The following is a 20,655-nucleotide window of genomic DNA, read 5'->3' as shown; positions in this document are numbered from 1 at the left end:
TGATAATATAAATACATATTTAGCTTGTAAAAATTTATTCACACGGAAAAATTTATTTATTCAGCTCAACAAGAGTTCAATTAACTCGCATTGTCATGTTAATTCGACGTTCACGAAAACAAAAGGTTTTTTTGTAGGGGCGGAGCCAGGATCTTGGTTCAGTGTATGCAACAATATATTATAATTAATAATAAAAAAAAGAGCAAAGATTAATCGACAGCTAAAAATAATGTATCATAAAGTTTAAACACAAGTTACGCTAAGTCAGTAGCATTGATAATTGATGGGAAAACGTCAGAAAAATAACGAACAACAACGTGTACAAAATTCGAAATCAAAACAAAATATGATATAAAATATAAAATATACGTTCAAAAAATAAGCATTAATTAATTATCGATTGAAAAAAAACATCAAACTATAAAACAATTGAATGATCGACAAACATTGAACGAAAAAATGAACCTAAAATTTGGTAATATTTTGGATTCTTTAGAAATTATGAAAGATGAAGCAGTAATTAAAATAAATTGAATGATTGTTAATCAAAGTATATGAACTCGAGAAGAAAAAACACATAATTTGATTTGATATACATGACTCATGGCTTGTCGAAGACTCGTCGAACATGTTTTCATTCTATTTCTAAAATTACTTGGTGTAACATGGATAAAAATTAACTCCATAAGTTATTTTCATGTTTCGGTTTGGTGAAATTTCAGGTAAACAGATTTCTATGGGGAAAAAGTGACTTGGGCCCGATCCATTAGAAGGTCCAGATCCATGAAGAAATTTAAGATTAATCATTGTTGTAGCCCAACGGACTGTGAACTATCTCAAGCCTGCAGTCCAATATAAGCCCAATAAGGTCACTCAGAAGAGAAGTCCAGCCCACCATCGATCCTTTTGGTTCCAGAGAGAGAATACAAAAATACAATTCACAGAAGGCAAAAGCGATTCTTTTCGTTGGAGATTCTATTCTAAAACCCAAGTATAATGGCGAGCAGTGGAACCAGCGGAGGGGCGGCGGATGATGCAGCAGAGGAGGAGCTCGGAAAAACCCCAAATAATAAAGGGGAGAGGATACTCGCCCCGACCCGACGTCCTGACGGAACCCTCCGAAAACCAGTTCGGATTCGGGCCGGCTATGTTCCCCAGGATGAAGTTGCAATATATCAATCCAAAGGCTTACTTGTGTGTGCACGAATAATTTTAATCTCGTTTTCTATTTACTTGTTCGAGTGTTTCTAGAGCTTTAACGTAGCTGATTTGTGATGGGTGGCAGTGGAGGAAGGAGATGGAGGCGGTACAGGAGGTGGTGCCGCCGGGATATCATCCCGTTGCGGCGGAAGTGAAATCCAAGTCGAAATCGGCTAAGAGGAATGAGAGAAAGAAAGAAAAACGTCAGAAGGTTGATGAATTAATTGTTCTTGTTCCCTTTTTTTTCATTTTGATTTCATGTACTCCCATTTGTTTTTCATTTTCTTTTGCTGGGAGAACCTTTCTTCTTATTCTGCTCGTGTTTTGTGTTTTCAGAAAAATAGTCCCTTTTTGTAAATTTTTTATTATTTTTTTCTTCTGTATTGACTACTAGTTGAACTGCTGTTCTTATGTGTAATTTTTCAAGAACACAAGTTTCAGATTCAACTATGCATTTAATTAAGTTTTTAGGTTCGACTTTGTAAGAGTTAAATGACAATTATCCAGTTCAAGGCATTTATTGCGAAAGTGAAAGAAAAGTGATGTGATCGAGAAAATAAGCTGCCTTTTGACATTTTTATGGGTGTTTGCCAAATCTTTGACTTTAAGCTTGCATTTTGACAGATCCTAACGAACCCATAAAGCAACATCTTGGCGAGAAAATAAGCTTGCATTTTGACAGATCCTAATATGAGCAGTTCCTAGGAAATTCTGTCTATTATTATCATAGTGAAATCAGACATCGAAATGAGTCACCCTTCAACTTGATTAGGAAGGTGCTGACATGATTAATCGTTGTCTTTGCAAATAGTTTGGCAGATTGGAGTGGATGTGTCTGTCTGTTATTTACAACATAGTTGATATTCAAATGAGAATGAGACTCCACCCTTTCTTTCGAATGTGAATGACCTGATCCGAGGTTAAATTGGAGTGTTTCTCCTGCTTTAATTACCCTAAACTTAAAGGACGTGATGACAGGCTGCTTTAGACAAGGCTGATGTTTCGGAGAAAAATGACGTCCTTCTTGCTGATGGTTCCAATTACCTGCCAGAGAAGGTGGAGCCAATTGCCTCCATGATGGATGGGCTAACCCTTTCTGGAAACACTTCTTTGGTTACAACACCTTCAAATCCAAACGAGTTTTCTACTCCAGAGGATCAAATTCAACATATCGATAAAAAGATTCGAGCGCTGAAAAAGAAGGTAAATGGCTTCTATCCTTAAAGTAAGCATTTATTTATTTATCTAGTTTTTATTAATAAACTTAAATGCTCCAGTACTCACAAACAGATTCCAGTATCGGTTATTATTATTCTACCTCTTATTCAGATTTCATCCTGACTTGTAATCTTATTTCTCCAATTTTCTCTGTAGATTCGGCTGACTGAAGCTCAGCAGCAGAAAACTACAGAAAAGGATATGAAACCAGAACAACTGGAGAAAATAGCCAAATTAGAAGATTGGCACGATGAGTTGAAGCTTTTGGAAGAAACGAAAGCCGAGCTAACCGCATCCATGTCATGAAGCTAAGGCGGACCGTTGGTCTATTCCAATGTAAGCTCTGCAATAATAGAAGTACAACCATCCGATTTAGCATAACTTGTGCCTTGCCTTCCATCTGTTTCTAAGTAGGTCAATATTCTCACACATTGTTGTTTCCCTTGAATACTCATGGGAGTAAAAAACTGATTGTAAATTTAGAAATGGCGCTGCATCAATATTCGGCCCAACTGTTTTTAGATAATCAGAAGCTATTAAATATCAATTTAGTCTAAAGGTTCTCATCTCTAATTGACAGATTTTGATTACACAATGGTTTGGAAGAGGATAAAAAATTTGTGGAAGAAAGTTATGGATGATTGAATTAAATCGGAAATTAATTTTCTAAATCTTATCATATGATTTTTGATCTAATATTGTTTAAAAAAATTATAATATAAGTTATTTCAATTATTTGAAGTTATTTCACAAATTAATTGTTTAACCTCAACATAGTATTGCGTTAGAGATGGGATATATGTAACGGCCACTCAATTCAATAATGTTCAAATGACATCAAAAGTGGTTCAAGCAAATGAAAAATATTTCGGCCAGTAGTACAACGTTGCAGTCTATTTACATGAAACTTTCCACATCACATCAAAAATTGACTTTTGCATTCCATTGGTGAAAACTGTCAAAACTCCATGAATATCATACATCATCTCATAACTACTCCATAAAAAATGCCAATACAACAAAACTCATCCATCTAAAAAAATGGAGTACTTCTCAGAACTTTGGTATGCAGCAGGTACCGCATTTTTAAGCACGAAACATAAAGCCAGCTATGGATCACCTCAAGTGATGGCTTCCATCTTGGGCAAGACCTTTTTCTATATCAGTCGAGGAATCCTAGGAGGATTCAACATCAGAATATTCCAAACCCTCTTTATAAACTTCAAATTCCTCTGAGCTCCATCGACATACCAAGTAGAGTTTGAAGGTAGCCATTTTAATGCCCAAGAGACGCTGCAAGACAAGTGAGATATACCCGTCGTGTTACACAACTCCACAAGAGCCAAGCCACAAACTATAAATGCAATATTTCACCCAATTGGATGGGGAAGGCATTTTCGTGGCAAATTCAGGTATAACAAATTCAAAAAAGGATTTCATATAATGACATCATGGTATTAGAGTGATCATAGTTGCTGTTGGAGCAATCATATGCAAAGGGTCAGGGTATGATTTACTGTAACATCTTTATAAGAAAATCAAGAAAAAGCAAAGGATTTCGGGTAAACCAGTATCCGAGATGACTCAGGTGATATTGGTTTTCCTTCTTCACATATCATGAAGTCTGATACAATCTCTACCACACCTGCCACAATAAAATTTAAACAAGCCAGCCTACGCCTATATAGGAGTATAAAGTATTTGCAACAAGAGTTCGACAGAAATAAACACAAATCAGACCTTTATTTAACCGCACAGGCATCCCCTGCTTGCGCAAGAATGGCTCCATCTCATGAGTGAACTGTTCGAGAGGACCTTCTTTAAGCTCCACCTGAAGAATGAAATAAAAATGAGAAACATTCATAATTATCTACAGCATTTTATGCACAATTTTTTTCAAATACAATAATTGTAAAGATATTTGCTTCATGCGGCACAACACAACACAACACAACACATTCTTCATTTTCCTCATTTTTTTGGGTCATGTGGCATCAATCAAAAGAAAGCTACCAGCATTATTTGTATTTGTAGAATGGACAAACATATCTACAGCATTTTATGCACAACTTTAATTGCGTAAAAAATTCTACTTACCTTTTCTGTTGCAACACTTCCAGTCCTCGCGAAGTCATAATCTTCGTATTCTTCAAATATTCTGATAAAAAGGAAGAAGGTTAATCATATGTTAAGGTGTAACTTCTTCTACTAGAAAGCTACAATTTAAAATTTAAGAATCAAATTGTATGACTGGATACACATCACAAAAGTTGGCATCTTGAGAAGGTTAATCATATGTTAAGGTGTAACTGCTTCTCAACTAGAAAGCTACAATTCGAATAAAACTTAAGCACCAAATTCTATAACTGGATACACATCACAAAAATTGGCATCTATCATGAACAAGTCGGTACACCTTGAGGATACACTAACATTATGTGATCATAGAAACTTGTAATTTTTTAAAAATTTAGAGAATCACATACTAGAATTTTTTTTTAAAAAGTGACAATCAAATATTGATTCAAGCTATAACTCGCACAACACGATATTACCCTACATCCCAGATCTCCACAGCTTCTTTTACAAAAAAAGAACCTCAATATGAATATAATTCATATTTGCTAATTTTCAGGTTCAATAACAATGTGCACAATCATCTAAAAAAATGTTGGAAGTAAAATAAAACATACACATATGTTTTTCTAATGAGTAAAACATTCTGCAGTCAACTTCATGCAATTACAGTCTGAGAACATACCTTTGGACTTCTTCTTTCGGCAAACTAGTTAAAAGAATCCCAGAATCGCCACGAAGAAGCTGATTAATAGGATAAATGATGAGAAAACTAATGACGATAAGGAATTACAAATCACTAAGAGTAGGATATAAATTATCACAAGTATATGTGCAAAGAGATAGAAAATTAGCATGTTATGCAGAAGTGGCAAAAATACATCACAGGAAGCACAAAGAAAGGATCGTGCTACCTTAGAAATCTTGTGAAGGCCAGGTTTAATTTCATCTGAAATAGACCTACCCAAAGCAACTTGCATAACTTTGCTTGATCCAAGGAAAAATCTGGGACAAAGTCAAAAAATCCATAATCATATAAAGCCCAAAATTTGCCTATTGTGTTTATGCAAAGGTACTTGGAAGTTGTAACAGAAGTTGTAACAGAAAAGAATCCTGATCAAACGGTATGTCCGCCTGTCAGGGTCAGTATAGGGACAATCGAGGGGTGATCATGAAACCATCATCAATCAGAAGTAAAGGGTAGGTAGAATGCAGGATACAAAAACCTAACAGAGGTTTCAAAAGAATTTATTGCCAATAATCAGTAAGAACTAAATGGAGGCCAAAACAAATGACATCATTCTCGAAATGAGAGGTTCAGACTAGCTAGCTTTAGATGGAGCTTTTCATTTTTCCTACTCAAGTTTAACCAAACCACCACCAAAATTTTGAAGCTGGAGAGTGCTGTCTAGGGGCTATAAAACAAGAACATCCAGGCAGAATCTCATGAATTTTAATCTAGAGGGACATACAAATTTCTGAAAAACAGGAAGGCGGTGTTCGATAAGCTAAATACTGGAACACTGACAACTACAATAAATCCCTGCATAAATAGCTACAAAATGACTCAGTAGCGAAAGCAATAAAGTACATCTAAAATATCTGTTCTTACTTCTCACTGACCAAAATATATGCAAAATCCAAGTATAGAAAATAACTTTAATTTTATGATTATTCAATATAACCTTTTGTATGAATGAATAATAACCCTACAACGGGAAGTTCCAGCAATTCATCCTTAGAACGAAATTCAACAGATTCATCTATCTCACAGGACCACAAAAGTCACGGGAAAAAACAAAACTTAACCTGCTCGAAGACTTGAGCCGTTCTCTGAACTCCTTGAACTTGATATTCCTCATATTATCGAAAGTGAAAACGTACACCGAATCAAACTTCTCGATTGCTTCTCGTATCGAATTCACTACATTTTCTTTCTGCACTCTCCCCTTCTTCTTCGTCTTTGACAATGTCACTGCACAATTAATATTTAGAAATTAAAGAAAAATCCTCCGGAAACCACATTTTTCTTCGAAAAACGTCCTTCAAACCTTCGAATCATGACATCGGTAAGAAATCTCAATAAGAAAACATGGGTTGAAAAAACGACAAACCTGCCCTATTGCGCTTCGATTTCGGCATCTTCTGAGGAACCCTAGACAGGGAGATGTTCGTTACTTCCGATGTTTTGTGATAAAGCCTGACTTCATTTAATTTGCCCATGCAAATTGGGCCTCTGAAGTAATTTATGGGCCAGGCAATTGTTTAGCTCCCCGAGGGGCCCATATTTTGTTGATAGGGCCCCTTTTACCCACTATACAAACGAATTAATAGCCATAATTTTAAATACAAACTTTGAATGAATTTGTTGATTAAAACTAATTCACTCACTCGCATGAAAAAGCTTAGTCAGCCGAAAAGATGTCTAAGTGCAAAAAGTTGAAAGAATTGAATAAATTCTAGAAAACCATGAGGGCAGGATAGGGAGTCAACAATGTACATCTGAGACCATATCCAAATCTAGCCACCTATTACAAAAACATCTCAAATAATTACAATTTCACTCAAAATGTTTTGCAACATCCCAATCCAAGCAAAACTATAACAAGAAGCTACAAATGATCAAACAAACACAAGAAGAAAATAAATAAATATACACGAAGAGTTGTCTCTTCTTCACTAATCTTCTGCCACAACTGTATTCCACACCTCATTCCATTTAAATTTGTTTTGATGATGTTTGAATCATCCTGATATATGAAGAGAGGACAAATAGTACTGTTTTGCAACAGATGATCTGAACTTGAATCCTCGATCCTGTATGAACATCATGCAGGTAACAAAGAAGGACTTGTTCCTGGTGTTGCACTAAGAGCATCTTCATGATCAATACTAGTTTCAGGTCGGATACTTCGGGGGTTTTCTGGGGAAAAACGGAAAGGAGTAGTCATGAAGTAAAAATGCACAATCTGAACTACATGGAACTTGCTCCTAAGAAATTCAAGAGAAATAGTCTCAGAAAAAGTGTAAAAAGGTTCGATCTTGATCTTCTGAAGCAATGTACACATACCCAGAGGTGGCTGTAATATTTACCTTGTTTCTTCAAGTTCAGAGTCGCAGGCCAATAAAATGTGGAGATACAGGACTGAGAAAAGTTGGAGATTGCTTCTTGACAAATGGATGCTCCAACAGCTGAGCTGCAGTGGGTCGATCATCTGGGTTAACTTGCAAGCATTTGAGGATAAAATCTTGAGCATCTCTTGATAAGTTACTAGGTAGAGGGGGAAGTTCTCCCCTGCCAATCCTAAACAATGCCTGCATCTGCAACCAAAAGAACACTTATTTCAAAACCAATCAAAACTTTATAACTCATGATACTAGTTCAAATGGACATTATGGAGTGAAAGTTGACAAAAGAAATAGACAGACAAAGGGAATATCAAGGATAAGTTCCTAAGCAATGCTATTACCTTCAAATGTGAAATTGACAAACCAGCCTTTACCTTTAAAACAATATTTTTTTCTTGTTTTAGCGAAGAGCATTTAGGATATTTATGATTGCCAAATATTATTGTCATTAGTTTCCGGAGTCAGATCTGGCAAGAATGAGCCTTAGGACGCTAGTTTCATGTTTCATTGATATTCAGGCGATATCATCAGGCTTATAAATAGATCAAGCTTTTTACAGGGACTGACTGATGAAGCCCTACACTATTGAAGTTTCAAGGTGATTATGTGTTGGAATACTTCAACGAGTATGACGTAATCCAGATCTGGAAACAATTACAAAGTAGTCAATTCACTTGTATCTTTAAAGTTCATTCCTTGTCACATTTCTTATCACCGATCATGCTTTTTTTCTTTAAACATCTCAACTACAGTTAAATTCAATATTTGCACTTCAGATGCGCATGATCAATGACAGCCTCCTGCCAGGAGATAACAGTAAAAGATTCTAATGCATCTGAAAAAATGAACACTGACACAGTTGATTACGGTAAAAGTCATTATCACAACTTTGAATCAAGATATCAGAAACAAACAAGGAAAACTGATATGCAAATGCTGGTATAATTTCTAATTACTTCCATTACGAGAAGGGGCAGAAATGCACTGTAGTTTTGTAAGGATGAAGATGCCAATGATGAGATACTTAGAAAATTTAAAACTCACTCTTGTGCTATAGTACATCTAAGAGATGGTACAAACCACATCCCTTCTTGGAACCATAGAATTTTATTGGGCCAGATTTGTTGGTGTCATGGACTGATCACTAAGCTTCATTCACAAACATGGTCTCCTCTTTCGGTGAGTTGCACATAATTAATATAAGCATGATAATTGACTAATTACAACATTCTAAATTTGAATCTGGAAATTAAAAAACATCATGTTATAGCTTCTTTAAATGTATGTCCATACCCCTTCCAAGTGAGAGTAAGGAATTTGACCAGTTAACATCTCCAACACAGTGCAACCAAGGCTCCATATGTCAGCAGCACGGCCATATCCATGGTTCCTTCTGTTCACGACCTGACACGACATCAAGTTTCAATTTTTCTACTCATGGAGATTTTATGTTTTACCCTGTGCATTGAAATGCATATCAAGAAGGAGAAACTCTCTCCTCCTTTCCATTGAAGCAGTTTTTCCAAGAGATGAGTAGTCTAAGCTGGGATGGACGTATAAAGCTCTTCTATGACTAGAACTACTTAATCTTACTTACAATCTGTACTCAAAGATTAACGAAGTTAAAAAAAAGGTAGATAAACAAGAAGTGAAGTTTGGAGAATAAGGTGAACGGGGAACTGCATGTTTTTATCAAGGAGTTCATTTTTTCTTTCCTGTAGGAAATAATTTAAAATTTTGATTGATAAAGCAAGTAACGTTTGATGGAGCAACAAAATATACCTCAGGAGCCATCCAATATGGCGTCCCTTTGCAAGATTTGATGTCATTCATTTTGGTTGCCTGGAAGAAAACGTAAAGGAACCTTTATGAATATCTAAAATGAAAAAGAGAAGGGGTGATCATCTTTTATACCCAAGAAACTAACCTTTGCCAATCCAAAGTCTGCCAATTTCACAAAACCACTCACATCCACCAATATATTGGCACATTTTATATCCCTTTAAAAGGAAAGGAAACAGAGTTCAATGAGCAAAAACAGAGAACAATCTCTCAGAAGTCTTAATATTTCATAATATACACCACTTGACTAGAATCTGAATCATTGCAAAAATCTTTAAATACGCGAATAATTATTAATATTTCCAAACATTCAAAGATGGGGGAGACAAGAAAGCAAAGACAATAAATGATTCCCCAATTCAACAAAAATTTCAAGAAGTTTTAAAAGAACATTCACATGCATTGGCAAGAAAATCAAGTCACTAGATTAAAAAAGGTGAAGAGAAAAATCGTGTCCATAGGATGAAAAAAGTAAAAGAAGAAACTATACCCACTATACCCTAAAGAAAAAGATTGTTGGTTTCACCTGTGGACCACATTTCGACAATGAAGATAATTCAACCCACTCAAAATCTGCCTCGTGTATGCAGAGACTTGGGAGTCTCGTAACCGATACTTTTGGTATAGTTTTGCAAGTGAACCTTTGGTTACAAGCTCAAGAAATATATATAATTTTGCATCATCCTGAAAAAAATATTGTGTTACAACCAAAATGGAAACCCTGGAACCACCAATCCATACTAGTAAGTAAGATACTAGAATGTTTATGAATAAAAATGTCCCCATTTAAAGAGAAGACATGCCTTGTCAGTACCAAGGTATCGAACAATGTTCTCGTGTTGAAATTGACTTAGAAGAGATATCTCCTGTAAAATAAACATTGCATAACGTATCATTCAAATAGTTTACATTATTAGCATGCAAAAGTTGGTGCATTTAGGCACGTTTCCAGTTCTTTTAAACACCAGAACATCACAAATTAATGAATTATTCTCACCTGTTCGAGTTGATAAAGGCTTTGCTGGCCTTGGCTACCGTTGTCCAGTAAAGACACCTCCTTCACAGCAAAAAAGACTCCATCACTGCAGTGATGGAGAAAAGGAATCGTAAGGAACTGACAGAAATTACACCGACATGCTTTTTTGTTTATCCAAGCTTACAAAGGGGTTATTTTGTTTTCAATGTAACCATTCCTCAAATAATATGCAACAACAAGACACACATTCATGGAATCTGCTGAAGTACTTTCTTAGATAAAACGAGAAATGATAAGACTGGGCCAAATTTAGTCAACAGAGTTAAGCTCATGTTCAGGGTTCTTGAGTTTTCGATACTTCTCATATCAAATCGCTAGCATGACGAGTTAAACTGATATTCCTCTTTCACAGCATTATTGATCCAATTAAAGGCTTGATACAAAAGTCCCCCACAAATTTTCCAGTGGTTGGTGAGGTCCCAACACCTTTATCAAAAAATTATACACATCTCTCTCACAACCTATTCACGATATAATAGACCTGGTTCGGCAATGAAAACTTCTCAGGTGCTATATTCTTGTGTGCTACACCTCATTCAAGTTTCTCACGCTTATAGATTTCTGTCCATCTGCATTTTACTAGTGCTTTGAAGAAATTATTCACACATCCTAAACTGACATGCTATTCTTAGATCTTAAACCATAATGTAACAGGTAGAGCAGCAATCAAAGTAATATTGATTCAATAGAATACTGCAGAACAATAAGCCCGTGTCATAAAAACACTTACTCGGTAAACCCTTCATACACTGTTCCAAATGATCCACTTCCGAGGAAATCACCCTTCTGCCAAGACGTAATATTGCACCTGAATGAACCATTAGGCGAGACAGTATAATCATTTACCCTGGTCAAGCCAACAGGTTTGCCATCATCATCATCATCATCATCATTCGATGAATCCGAACACAGCACCGCACTAGCTCCAATCTCTCTTTTCACAACCACCACGCTCTCATCTTTCAGCACATGGATATTTATCCTTTCTACTCCCTCGTTTTCTTCAAATTCATCAACCGAACGATTAACCACATCTCGCCCTGAACCACAGTCCCAGATCATCTTGAGGACCAAATGATCTAACCATATCCCAACTAGAGCTCATATTGTCCACAACAGTTCTTGTAAATACCGGCGGAGGAGCCAGTTTTGGTGGTCTAATGCCTTTAATCCCCGAACCACCATTAAGCACCACCTTACCGCTTCTCACTCCGTTTTCACAAACTTCATCCACCTTAAATTCACAACTACTCAAATTCAACCCAAACCCATTCTTGAATTCACCACCACTACTAACCCCAACCCCAACCCTAGCTCCAAAACCCTCCTCCAACTCACCAACATCCTGCACACCACCAAGCCTCAGAGTCCTCACATTAGCGGACGGCGATAGACTCTTCCGAGCCTCCCACGCTGACAAGGGGATGGAAAAATCATCGAGACCTACGCCAAGGCGCTGGAAAATCTGATCTACCTCTCCCTCATTTCCTTCAACGCGGAAGCTGGTCTGATCGGAGAGCGGTGTAACGTCAAGCGATCTGGACTTGTAAACAGATCGATCTTCTGATGAAATCGTAGAATAGGAGCTCGAACCCGCGTCGTAGTCTATATTCTTCACGGCGTTCCGGCGGTCAAGCCTTCGGGGCCGCGGCTTCTGCTTGGAGTTGGTCATCGTTCCTTCATACTCTCAGTCCTCCTCCTTCTCTCTCTATACATACAGTCCGCAATATCCGGTGTACGTATAGGTTAACGTGTGTGCGTGAAAATATCGGCGGAGACAGCTGAATTTCGTTGACAGCTTTTGAGCTCTGTCACGGTGACGAACTTTCCGTACTTTGTTTCTTTTCTTTAGTTTAAGTGGCTGGCGTGTGTAGTAAAGTTTGACCTTTGACTTTTAGAGGCTAAATATGGAGAAAATTTCAGGAGTTGCCACGTGGCGATAAGGTAGGATGAAAAGGCCAAATATATGTGGTAATATTTTTTAATGGATTCGGCAGTTTTTTGAGTTAAATTTAAATTCAATTATGTTTGCAAATTTCTTTATTTAATTATAATATCATAAATCCCTTCTTTTTTTATTTCATAAAAAATAATACTTTAAGAAACATAGACAGACATTGTCACAAAGAATTTAAAACATGCCTATTGTTGGTGAGAATATAGATATAACTTTTTTTGTATATGACCATCAACTGAAGTGACGTCTGTTAAATTTACAAAAAGTTATTTCAATGTACTCATGTAGATGCCATAATTAACATATCAACTTTATATATAAATTTTTATATGAGTAGATCTCCTATGAGACGGTCTCATGAATCTTTATCTATGAGACCGGTCAACCCTACCGATATTCACAATAAAAAGTAATACTCTTAGCATAAAAAGTAATATTTTTTTTATGGATGACACAAATAGAGACTCGTCTCACAAAATACGACATGTGAGACCGTCTCACACAAGTTTTTGTCGTTTTATATTGAATTACAGGCTAATGTAGTTTTCATTTTTACAGACTGGACATTGATTGGGCCGCAAATAATGTGATCTTAAGTATGGCTTGATTGGGCCTGGTGGCATTAGTTCCAACAAATTAATAAATGGATTGAAGAATTGGGCCAACAAGTAATGTAGATCCAGATAATGGACAAAACTGTTTTGCTTCTCACATTTATTCTCCTTGAAAATGTCATGGAAATCACATGCTTAACATGACTACAAAAAACCCGTGATTTAGAACAAAGAAAAGAGTAAATTTTTTCGAGATGGTCACAGCATATTTAGTTCGAAAAGTAATACGTTTTACATAAAAGTAACATTTTTCATAGGTCGGATTGGATAAGATATTTGTTTTACGAAATTGACATATAAGACGATATCACAAGAGTCTTTGCGTAAAGAAAAAACAAAGTTACATCATGTAAGCATCAGAGGCTAAACTTACAATTTTCTTGAGAATTTTTATAATAATTATATCTATTATATGTTTTAAAAAAATATTTTATAAAAGGGGATGACTAGTTACTATTAGATTTCCCTCTTAGGTGAGCAAATTGGCTTAAATAAATTGTCTAGGATTGAATTTTGGTGGCCAAATGAGGACTGATTAGCGGCGGTCACATGTTACGGCCTACGCCTAACATAGGGTATTAATAGTTCTTTACTCATGGGATAATCTAACTCTAAGATATATAAATTAAAAACAAGCATATAAAAAATCCTATATTATTTAAATTAAGTTGGATCGATATATAGTAGTTTACTTGAAACTCATTTTCAGAAAGAATTATTTTTTATATTAATTAGTGTAACGAAGTATTGAAAAAACAAAAACTAGGTTTATGTTTCCTCGACAAATTAGATTTATTTATCGTGAAGATTGAGTATTGGGATGTGATAATTGTCTCTGTTGAGATAGAAATCGAAATGTGGAGTTTGAGCTGTTGCACGGTTTAAAATATCCGAGTTGATTAGTTATCACTAACTACAACTTTTGATAAAACGATAAACGTTTGGTTTTGTATTAATTCTTTAAATCTACAATGAAGATGCCATTATTGTTGTAACAAGAAGGATAAATTTCTTCTTAATTATTCATAGACATTGGAGTCACGAAGTTTATAAGTTAGGATGTTAAATTAATTTTGGGTCAAATCCATAGTGTTGACTATTCTTGATATTTTTCAATTTTCCACATCTCCAAGCGTGGATTATTGCTTTAATTAGTATATCACTCGTACGATGGATGAAGTGTTAAAAATAATAAGTATGTGTGTTTAAATAATTACTTAAAATTATTGATATAATGAATATATTTAATAATTATATAATATATATATATATATAAATTTTATAATTTGATATCATCTACAAACAATGATAACAATCTTGCGATCAATTTCAATTATTTATCATTACATTCGATATATTGATTTAGTGGAACTGTTAACGATAAAAAAGAATAGAAAAATATTAAAAAATGATAAATTATTTTTTTATCAAAATTTTAAAAATAAATAAATAATTATTTTTTAAAAAATAAAAAACATATATTAAATAAAAATTTATAATTTTTGAACAGTTCAAAAAATATGCATAATAAATATCTAATAATAATAATAATAGTAATAGTAATAATATGATATCAATATATAAACATCCAATATACCAAAAATTCACGATGAAATTTTTTACTAAAAAGTTGAAAAACGTAATATTATATAAAACTTTATAATTTATTTAATATTTTAGAAAATATCGAAAAATCAATATATATAAAAGTAACTCAAAACCGTAATTGAAATTAAATGAAATGATACGATCAGTACAAACATATAAGGGAGTGTTATTTACACTCCAATTTTAATATTTTTTTAAATCTATTTTAGTCTAATTATAAAAGATATTATATAAAAGACAATTTTCAACCGGAGTAGTTTTGCAAACAGATATTCAATCTGAAAATAAAAATAATTAATCTAATTCGTGATGATTAATATACCAATACTTAGATAACTGAAAAAATAAAGTTGTCTTTTGATTGGAGCAATATTTGAAGAATATAATGAATTTTAAATTCTTTTAATATAATTTAATTTTTACACTTTGCAAGTGTTGTCTAAAAAAATTAATAAAATTCATTACAAGGGTTTTTTTTTATGTTTTAATTTTTTTCCGTAAGATAATTTAATTTAATTTTTTTGTAATAATCAAAACGTGAATTAATTAAGGAAATTAAAGATGGGATACTTGGGCTTACGTGTATATATAATATAATAATGAATATTTAATTAATTAATTATTGTTTTGTGTGTTTTCTTAATGAATAGCCAAAGTTGAGAGAATTACCTGCGGCGACGTTTGCTCTTCCACAAGTCAACTTTCACCAAAAAAGTCAGATATTGGATCCATCCAATCAGATATGGAAGCTTGTCCTTGAAAATTTTTATAGGATGGGATGAGTGAGTCAAACCAAAGCAAGTCCAATTTACCTCTCAATCTTGTTAGCATTTTTTCCTGGATTAATTAATTTTGATCGTTTTTCTTATAATAAGAAATCGAGTGGTTACGCGATAAAAAATCGACACTCTCATTTTTTAGTCTGGGGAATGATATATATGTTATAAGAGTAGATCAATTGTGAAACTATCATAAAATATTTTCATTCGTGAGAGGGATCAACTATTCTCATATTTACAATAAAAAATAATATTTTTTCATAGGTGGCCCAAATATAATATCTGTATCACAAAATCGAACAACAAGACTATCTCACATGAGTTTTGCAATGTTATAATTAGATCTCGAATCCGATATCTCATCTCACGTTATGACGCCAAATAAGTTACTGAGTTATATGAATTGTAGAAATTATTATATTGAATATGGAAAAGCATGTAGCTTCCTCAGCTTCCTCTTGTGGTATTTAACCATAAGATCTATACGTATTTTATTAGTTTAAAATTTTGTATCCTATCTTCAAGCATGGTCGATCCAAGATCCATCGAACTTCGAAGTTTTGTCACTCACTTCATCTTTAATTAGTCAGCTATACATAGAAACAATACTCGCGGATGACTTATAGCATGATCAGAGATATCAATATTGAGATGAAGTGTCGAGTTCGAGATCTCATTATAATAATATCATTTCAAATATAAAAAAACTTATACATATAGACAAAAAAAGGAGAAAATTATGACGTAAACTTTTATTCATGATGATAAACTTTTATTCATAATTTCAAAATTTATGAAGAAATTAAATAAAGTAAACCGTAAAACACAAATACAATTTGTAAAGAATATTTTTTACATATACCATCCCTTGCTGACCAATGACGTGATTATTAACAAGAAATATGTATTAAACTAAGGCAAAAACTTGCGTGAGACGTTCTCACATCTCGTATTTTGTGAGAAGAGTATCTTATTTGGGTCATCCACGAAAAGATATTACTTTTTATGCTAAGAGTATTACTTTTTATTGTGAATATCGGTAGGGTTGACCTGTCTCACATATAAAAGATTCGTGAGATCGTCTCACAAGAGACATATTCTCAAAATAATAGGAGGCTAATTAATAATAAGAATAAAATTGATACAAGTTACAACATGGGAGGAAGTGGTGGAAAAATCGAAGATTAAAAATTAATAAAGAGATTCACAAAGAGTGGAAACTGGGGAGGAGTGGAGGTCTTCCAGTTGACATTTTCCAGATCTGATCCCAGCAAGGTTCCTCTTTCAATTTTAAATAATGTATTTTTTAATACCTTAAGTAAAGCTCCATTACACACGTACACACACACACAAATATATATATATATATATATATATATATATATATTATATAATATATATATATATATTATATATATATAACATTGCAAGAAATTGTGAAAAGCCCAATTTCATGCATTATAATCTTTCGCCAATAAATTAGCTCGAATATGGAGTAATGGTTTTATAGAGAGAATTACTAAAATAAGATTTTAAAAAATTATACGGGGAAAATTAATGCGTTGTCGAGATCAAGAAATAATCCTTGGACTTGCAACTTTTTCACATATATCTATGAAGTTTTTTTTTTGTCGCAAAAAATTTTAAATGATAATATGAATATTACAATTACTCACTATGAATATTATTTAGTCAATAAAAAAAAGAATAGATATCTTGTGAGACGATCTCACGAATCTTTATCTGTGAGACGGATCAACCCTACCGATTATTCACAACAAAAAGTAATACTCTTAGCATAAAAAGTAATATTTTTTCATGGATGACCCAAATAAGATATCTGTTTCACAAAATACAAACCGTGAGACCGTCTCACACAAATTTTTGCCTAAAAAAAATTGCTCTTTTGGTCAATTAAAAGGACTTTTCTATTCATTTCACAACAACTGTAAAATACTTAATTTAATTAATAAGATTATCCAGCAGGTGAGTATTAATTAATTATCCAATATAAAGATAAGAAGTAATTAAGAATCGAAAGGTTAAAGTCAAAACTTAGATGCGTCCTTTAATTATCTCTCTAATTATACTACTATAGTACTGCTGCAGCTGCCTTGTTCGTTTAATTTCAGACGGAGGAATTGACTTTGGTGCCTAAGAAAAACCATTTTTATCTAGCTTTAATAAGCGAAAACAGGAGAAATTTTGCAATATATATTTTATTTTTCCGTGTAAATTAATTCAATGGCAAGAGAAGAAGAAGAAGAAAGTGAATCCATGGAGATTGATCTGTCCCTCAAGTTATTAGACTCGCAAGAACAAGAAAACCGGGTTACAGAAGTCGACGAATCGAAGCTACAAGAAGCTGGGAATCGATATCTTCAAGAGGGTTCTGATAAGGAATTTGTCTCTGATGAGGTAAAATAATTATCGACTTCATGGTTCCTGCTACATATATATAAATATATATTATTTGATGTCTGAACCTTTTTTCTTCCCTTCTTTTGATTTGGTATTGCGGTTTACAACTCTATACATACGTATATGTATATACACACATACAAATTCTACCTAATTCTTTAGAAATTAAATAATCATCGAAAAAGATACGTATATAATTAATCTGAAACTGCAAACTTTCCCCAGCTGTCAAGTTTGCAGAAGCAGATGAAACGCATGAAGGAGGAGAACAAGAAATTGAGCGAAGCTGTGGAGAAAACAATGAAAGATTACATCGATCTGCAATCCAAATTTGCTATCATACAACAAAATAATCAGGAAAAGGTAATTTAATCCGAACGATTGCGTGAATTTAATTAATTTCATTTTTTTACCAGTATATATATGTAGATAATATGTTAACAGTTGAACTTTGTACTAAAATCACATATGTAGGATTCAAAGTGGATTCTGTCACTCAATGGAAATAGCAACGAAGACCCGAATGAGGATTCGACCAGAAGCCCAAGAATTATTGATATAAAAAGCAATCAATCGGTTTCATCTTCATCAAGAGAAGACGATGCTAAAGAAAGTGACGAATTAGGGCTGTCGCTAAGGATTAAGGTCGATTCTAGCAAACATAGGACCCGAGAAGATGTCGAAAGAAAAGAAAATAGAGAAGAAAACGTGGGAGTTAGGACGATGCAAGGACAAGTGCAAAGCAACAACTTGCCTGGAATTATGAGCAATATCACTTTACCACCTAACAAAAGAGCTAGGGTTTCCGTAAGAGCAAGATGTGAATCAGCCACAGTGAGTTCAAAGTTCTGTTATTTGATTGAACTGAGAATAAATTATATATATATATATATATATATATCTCTCTCTCTCTCTCTCTGCTTGTGTGTTTTTATATAAGCATCTATTTATGAAATTTTAACCCTTTCTTTGCATTTTTTAATTACACTTTTTTCTTAGCATATTATATTTAAAGTTATAGCATGTACTTGGCTCATTTATAGAATTTTTGGACATGTTGATTGCACCTAATTGATTTATTTTATTGAGGTACATAAATTTGGTTGGTTGGTTGATTGATAGAATGTAATTAATTGGTATAAATTTGGTTTGAATTTGTTAGATGAACGATGGATGTCAAGTGGAGAAAATACGGCCAAAAAATAGCGAAAGGGAATCCTTGTCCTCGAGCATATTATCGTTGCACTGTTGCACCAGGATGTCCAGTAAGAAAACAAGTACGCTGAGAATTTGAACTTGATTTACTTGTCGTTTTTTCAACGTATTGACTCCATGCATAATTTTTTCAGAGGTTGCAAATTATATTTCTTGAATATGAATCTAAAGCTTTGAATATTAATTCTGAATGTGTTTCATGTTATTAGGTCCAAAGGTGCTTGGAGGACATGTCGATACTTATCACGACGTACGAAGGAACGCACAATCACCCACTTCCTGTAGGCGCAACGGCGATGGCATCAACAACATCTGCGGCAGCTGCTTCTTTCATGTTATTAGATTCGGGTAACCCATTCTCCGACGCGTCGTTACTGTCATCGCCCTTCAACAGCCAAGCGATTTACCCTTTCTCCAACCACACAAACCCTCATCTAATAAACCCCTCACAACCTTACATCCCAAACCTAAGGGCCCTGAACCCTAATTTTCTTGACCCTAACAAGGGCATTGTTCTTGACCTCACAAATAATGCCAGCTCTTCGAATCCCATGGCACAACTGGGGTATTCTTGGATGCCAAAACAAGATATTTTCAGCGGGAATACACTGATGAACCAGTACTTTCAGAACCCGAATAAGTTAGCAGAAGAAATGGGGTCCAAGATATGTGAAGGTGCTAACAAATCTTTGTTGGCTGAAAATGTGAGTGCAATTGCCTCTGATCCTAAGTTTAGGGTTGCTGTTGCAGCAGCCATATCCTCACTCATTAACAAAGAAAGCCAAGCAATTACCCAGTCCATTCCACCTAATACTTTAGTTCATCGAGATGGGGACAAAAGCGACGGGAGCGGCAGTAGTCCTAAGGATGATAACACTTGGGTTCTTGAATCAAGCAACACCTTATAAAGGAAGCTTATAAGATTTGGAGCATTGGTTTCAAGAAAGATAAATGTAAAAGAGTTTATTGCAGATTCATACCACTGGATTTGGGACCAGCATTGATCAAATAAGGGCAGCACGCGGAAGGTCGAGATAGAATAGGTTTAAGTCGATGTAGATTATGTGATATTTAATTACATAATCCATTTTGGTTTTTATATACTCAATGGGTGAAGCATCATGCACTTAGAGTGAACATTGAAATTATTTGTTTTTTGGATTTTACTATTGTTTTTTTTTTCCTGTTATCTGAGGGTTCCACGTGAAGCCTTGACTGTTGTAAAACTTCAAGAACTCGAAGGATTAAAATGTTTGTTCAATTATATTTAGTATATGATCTTCCCAAGGAAATTTGGAATTGATCAAATAAATTAATTGTTTTAATTACGCAGAATTTAATTTATTAATCGGTGCATTAATTCTTGAGTACGTATACTAGCTAGCTAGACTAACACTTCTTAAAATCAAGCTCACGAATTGAACTAGATCAAACGCGTCCTGAAAATCGCTCTATTAAATATATATCGAATCGAATTAATTATTTTTTTTCAATTTGTATGTTATTGATAACTAATTTTTTTTGGGTCCAACTAATGACATCAATAATATTTTTTTTGTT

General features: G+C 34.1%; 3 protein-coding genes and 1 pseudogene across 3 annotated transcripts; 2 read left to right on the top strand and 2 right to left on the bottom strand.

Annotated features, from left to right (window-relative positions):
* The first annotated feature begins 928 nt into the window (after positions 1 to 928).
* Positions 929 to 2,930, top strand: LOC142530968 (partner of Y14 and mago-like). The gene is made up of 4 exons (XM_075636921.1): positions 929 to 1,194; positions 1,286 to 1,411; positions 2,179 to 2,403; positions 2,575 to 2,930. The coding sequence occupies exons 1-4, from the start codon at positions 997 to 999 to the stop codon at positions 2,722 to 2,724; spliced, it is 699 nt and encodes a 232-aa protein (XP_075493036.1). The 5' UTR covers positions 929 to 996; the 3' UTR covers positions 2,725 to 2,930.
* A 332-nt stretch (positions 2,931 to 3,262) lies between these two features.
* Positions 3,263 to 6,713, bottom strand: LOC142531374 (uncharacterized). Its single transcript, XM_075637477.1, has 8 exons — positions 6,609 to 6,713; positions 6,304 to 6,469; positions 5,409 to 5,499; positions 5,180 to 5,238; positions 4,516 to 4,576; positions 4,159 to 4,249; positions 3,987 to 4,063; positions 3,263 to 3,711 (listed from the first exon to the last, which is right to left on the bottom strand). Exons 1-8 carry the CDS (start codon positions 6,634 to 6,636, stop codon positions 3,595 to 3,597), a joined length of 690 nt encoding a protein of 229 aa, XP_075493592.1. The 5' UTR covers positions 6,637 to 6,713; the 3' UTR covers positions 3,263 to 3,594.
* Positions 6,714 to 9,499: 2,786 nt separating this feature from the next.
* Positions 9,500 to 11,754, bottom strand: LOC142530715 (mitogen-activated protein kinase kinase kinase 1-like). The gene is made up of 5 exons (XM_075636529.1): positions 11,232 to 11,754; positions 10,463 to 10,547; positions 10,269 to 10,331; positions 9,992 to 10,149; positions 9,500 to 9,623 (listed from the first exon to the last, which is right to left on the bottom strand). The coding sequence occupies exons 1-5, from the start codon at positions 11,561 to 11,563 to the stop codon at positions 9,500 to 9,502; spliced, it is 762 nt and encodes a 253-aa protein (XP_075492644.1). The 5' UTR covers positions 11,564 to 11,754.
* Positions 11,755 to 17,533: 5,779 nt separating this feature from the next.
* LOC142531373 (WRKY transcription factor 72A-like) lies at positions 17,534 to 20,371 on the top strand (annotated as a pseudogene).
* The last annotated feature ends 284 nt before the right edge of the window (positions 20,372 to 20,655 follow it).

This window comes from Primulina tabacum, chromosome 17 (assembly GCF_025594145.1).
Source record: "Primulina tabacum isolate GXHZ01 chromosome 17, ASM2559414v2, whole genome shotgun sequence".
NCBI lineage: Eukaryota > Viridiplantae > Streptophyta > Magnoliopsida > Lamiales > Gesneriaceae > Primulina > Primulina tabacum.
This window is presented reverse-complemented; position numbering and strand designations above follow the sequence as displayed.

Excerpts from the sequence above, each read along its gene's own strand:
- LOC142530968 (XM_075636921.1), top strand. The coding sequence starts at position 997 with ATGGCGAGCAGTGGAACCAGCGGAGGGGCGGCGGATGATGCAGCAGAG. Across the intron at positions 1,412-2,178 it reads AGAAAGAAAAACGTCAGAAG|GCTGCTTTAGACAAGGCTGA; the intron begins GTTGATGAATTA and ends ACGTGATGACAG. Across the intron at positions 2,404-2,574 it reads TTCGAGCGCTGAAAAAGAAG|ATTCGGCTGACTGAAGCTCA; the intron begins GTAAATGGCTTC and ends TTTTCTCTGTAG.
- LOC142531374 (XM_075637477.1), bottom strand. The coding sequence starts at position 6,636 with ATGCCGAAATCGAAGCGCAATAGGGCAG. Across the intron at positions 4,250-4,515 it reads GAAGTGTTGCAACAGAAAAG|GTGGAGCTTAAAGAAGGTCC; the intron begins GTAAGTAGAATT and ends TTCATTCTTCAG. Across the intron at positions 4,064-4,158 it reads GCCTGTGCGGTTAAATAAAG|GTGTGGTAGAGATTGTATCA; the intron begins GTCTGATTTGTG and ends TTATTGTGGCAG.
- LOC142530715 (XM_075636529.1), bottom strand. The coding sequence starts at position 11,563 with ATGATCTGGGACTGTGGTTCAGGGCGAGATGTGGTTAATCGTTCGGTT. Across the intron at positions 10,332-10,462 it reads GCCTTTATCAACTCGAACAG|GAGATATCTCTTCTAAGTCA; the intron begins GTGAGAATAATT and ends TTTATTTTACAG. Across the intron at positions 10,150-10,268 it reads GATACCTTGGTACTGACAAG|GATGATGCAAAATTATATAT; the intron begins GCATGTCTTCTC and ends TATTTTTTTCAG.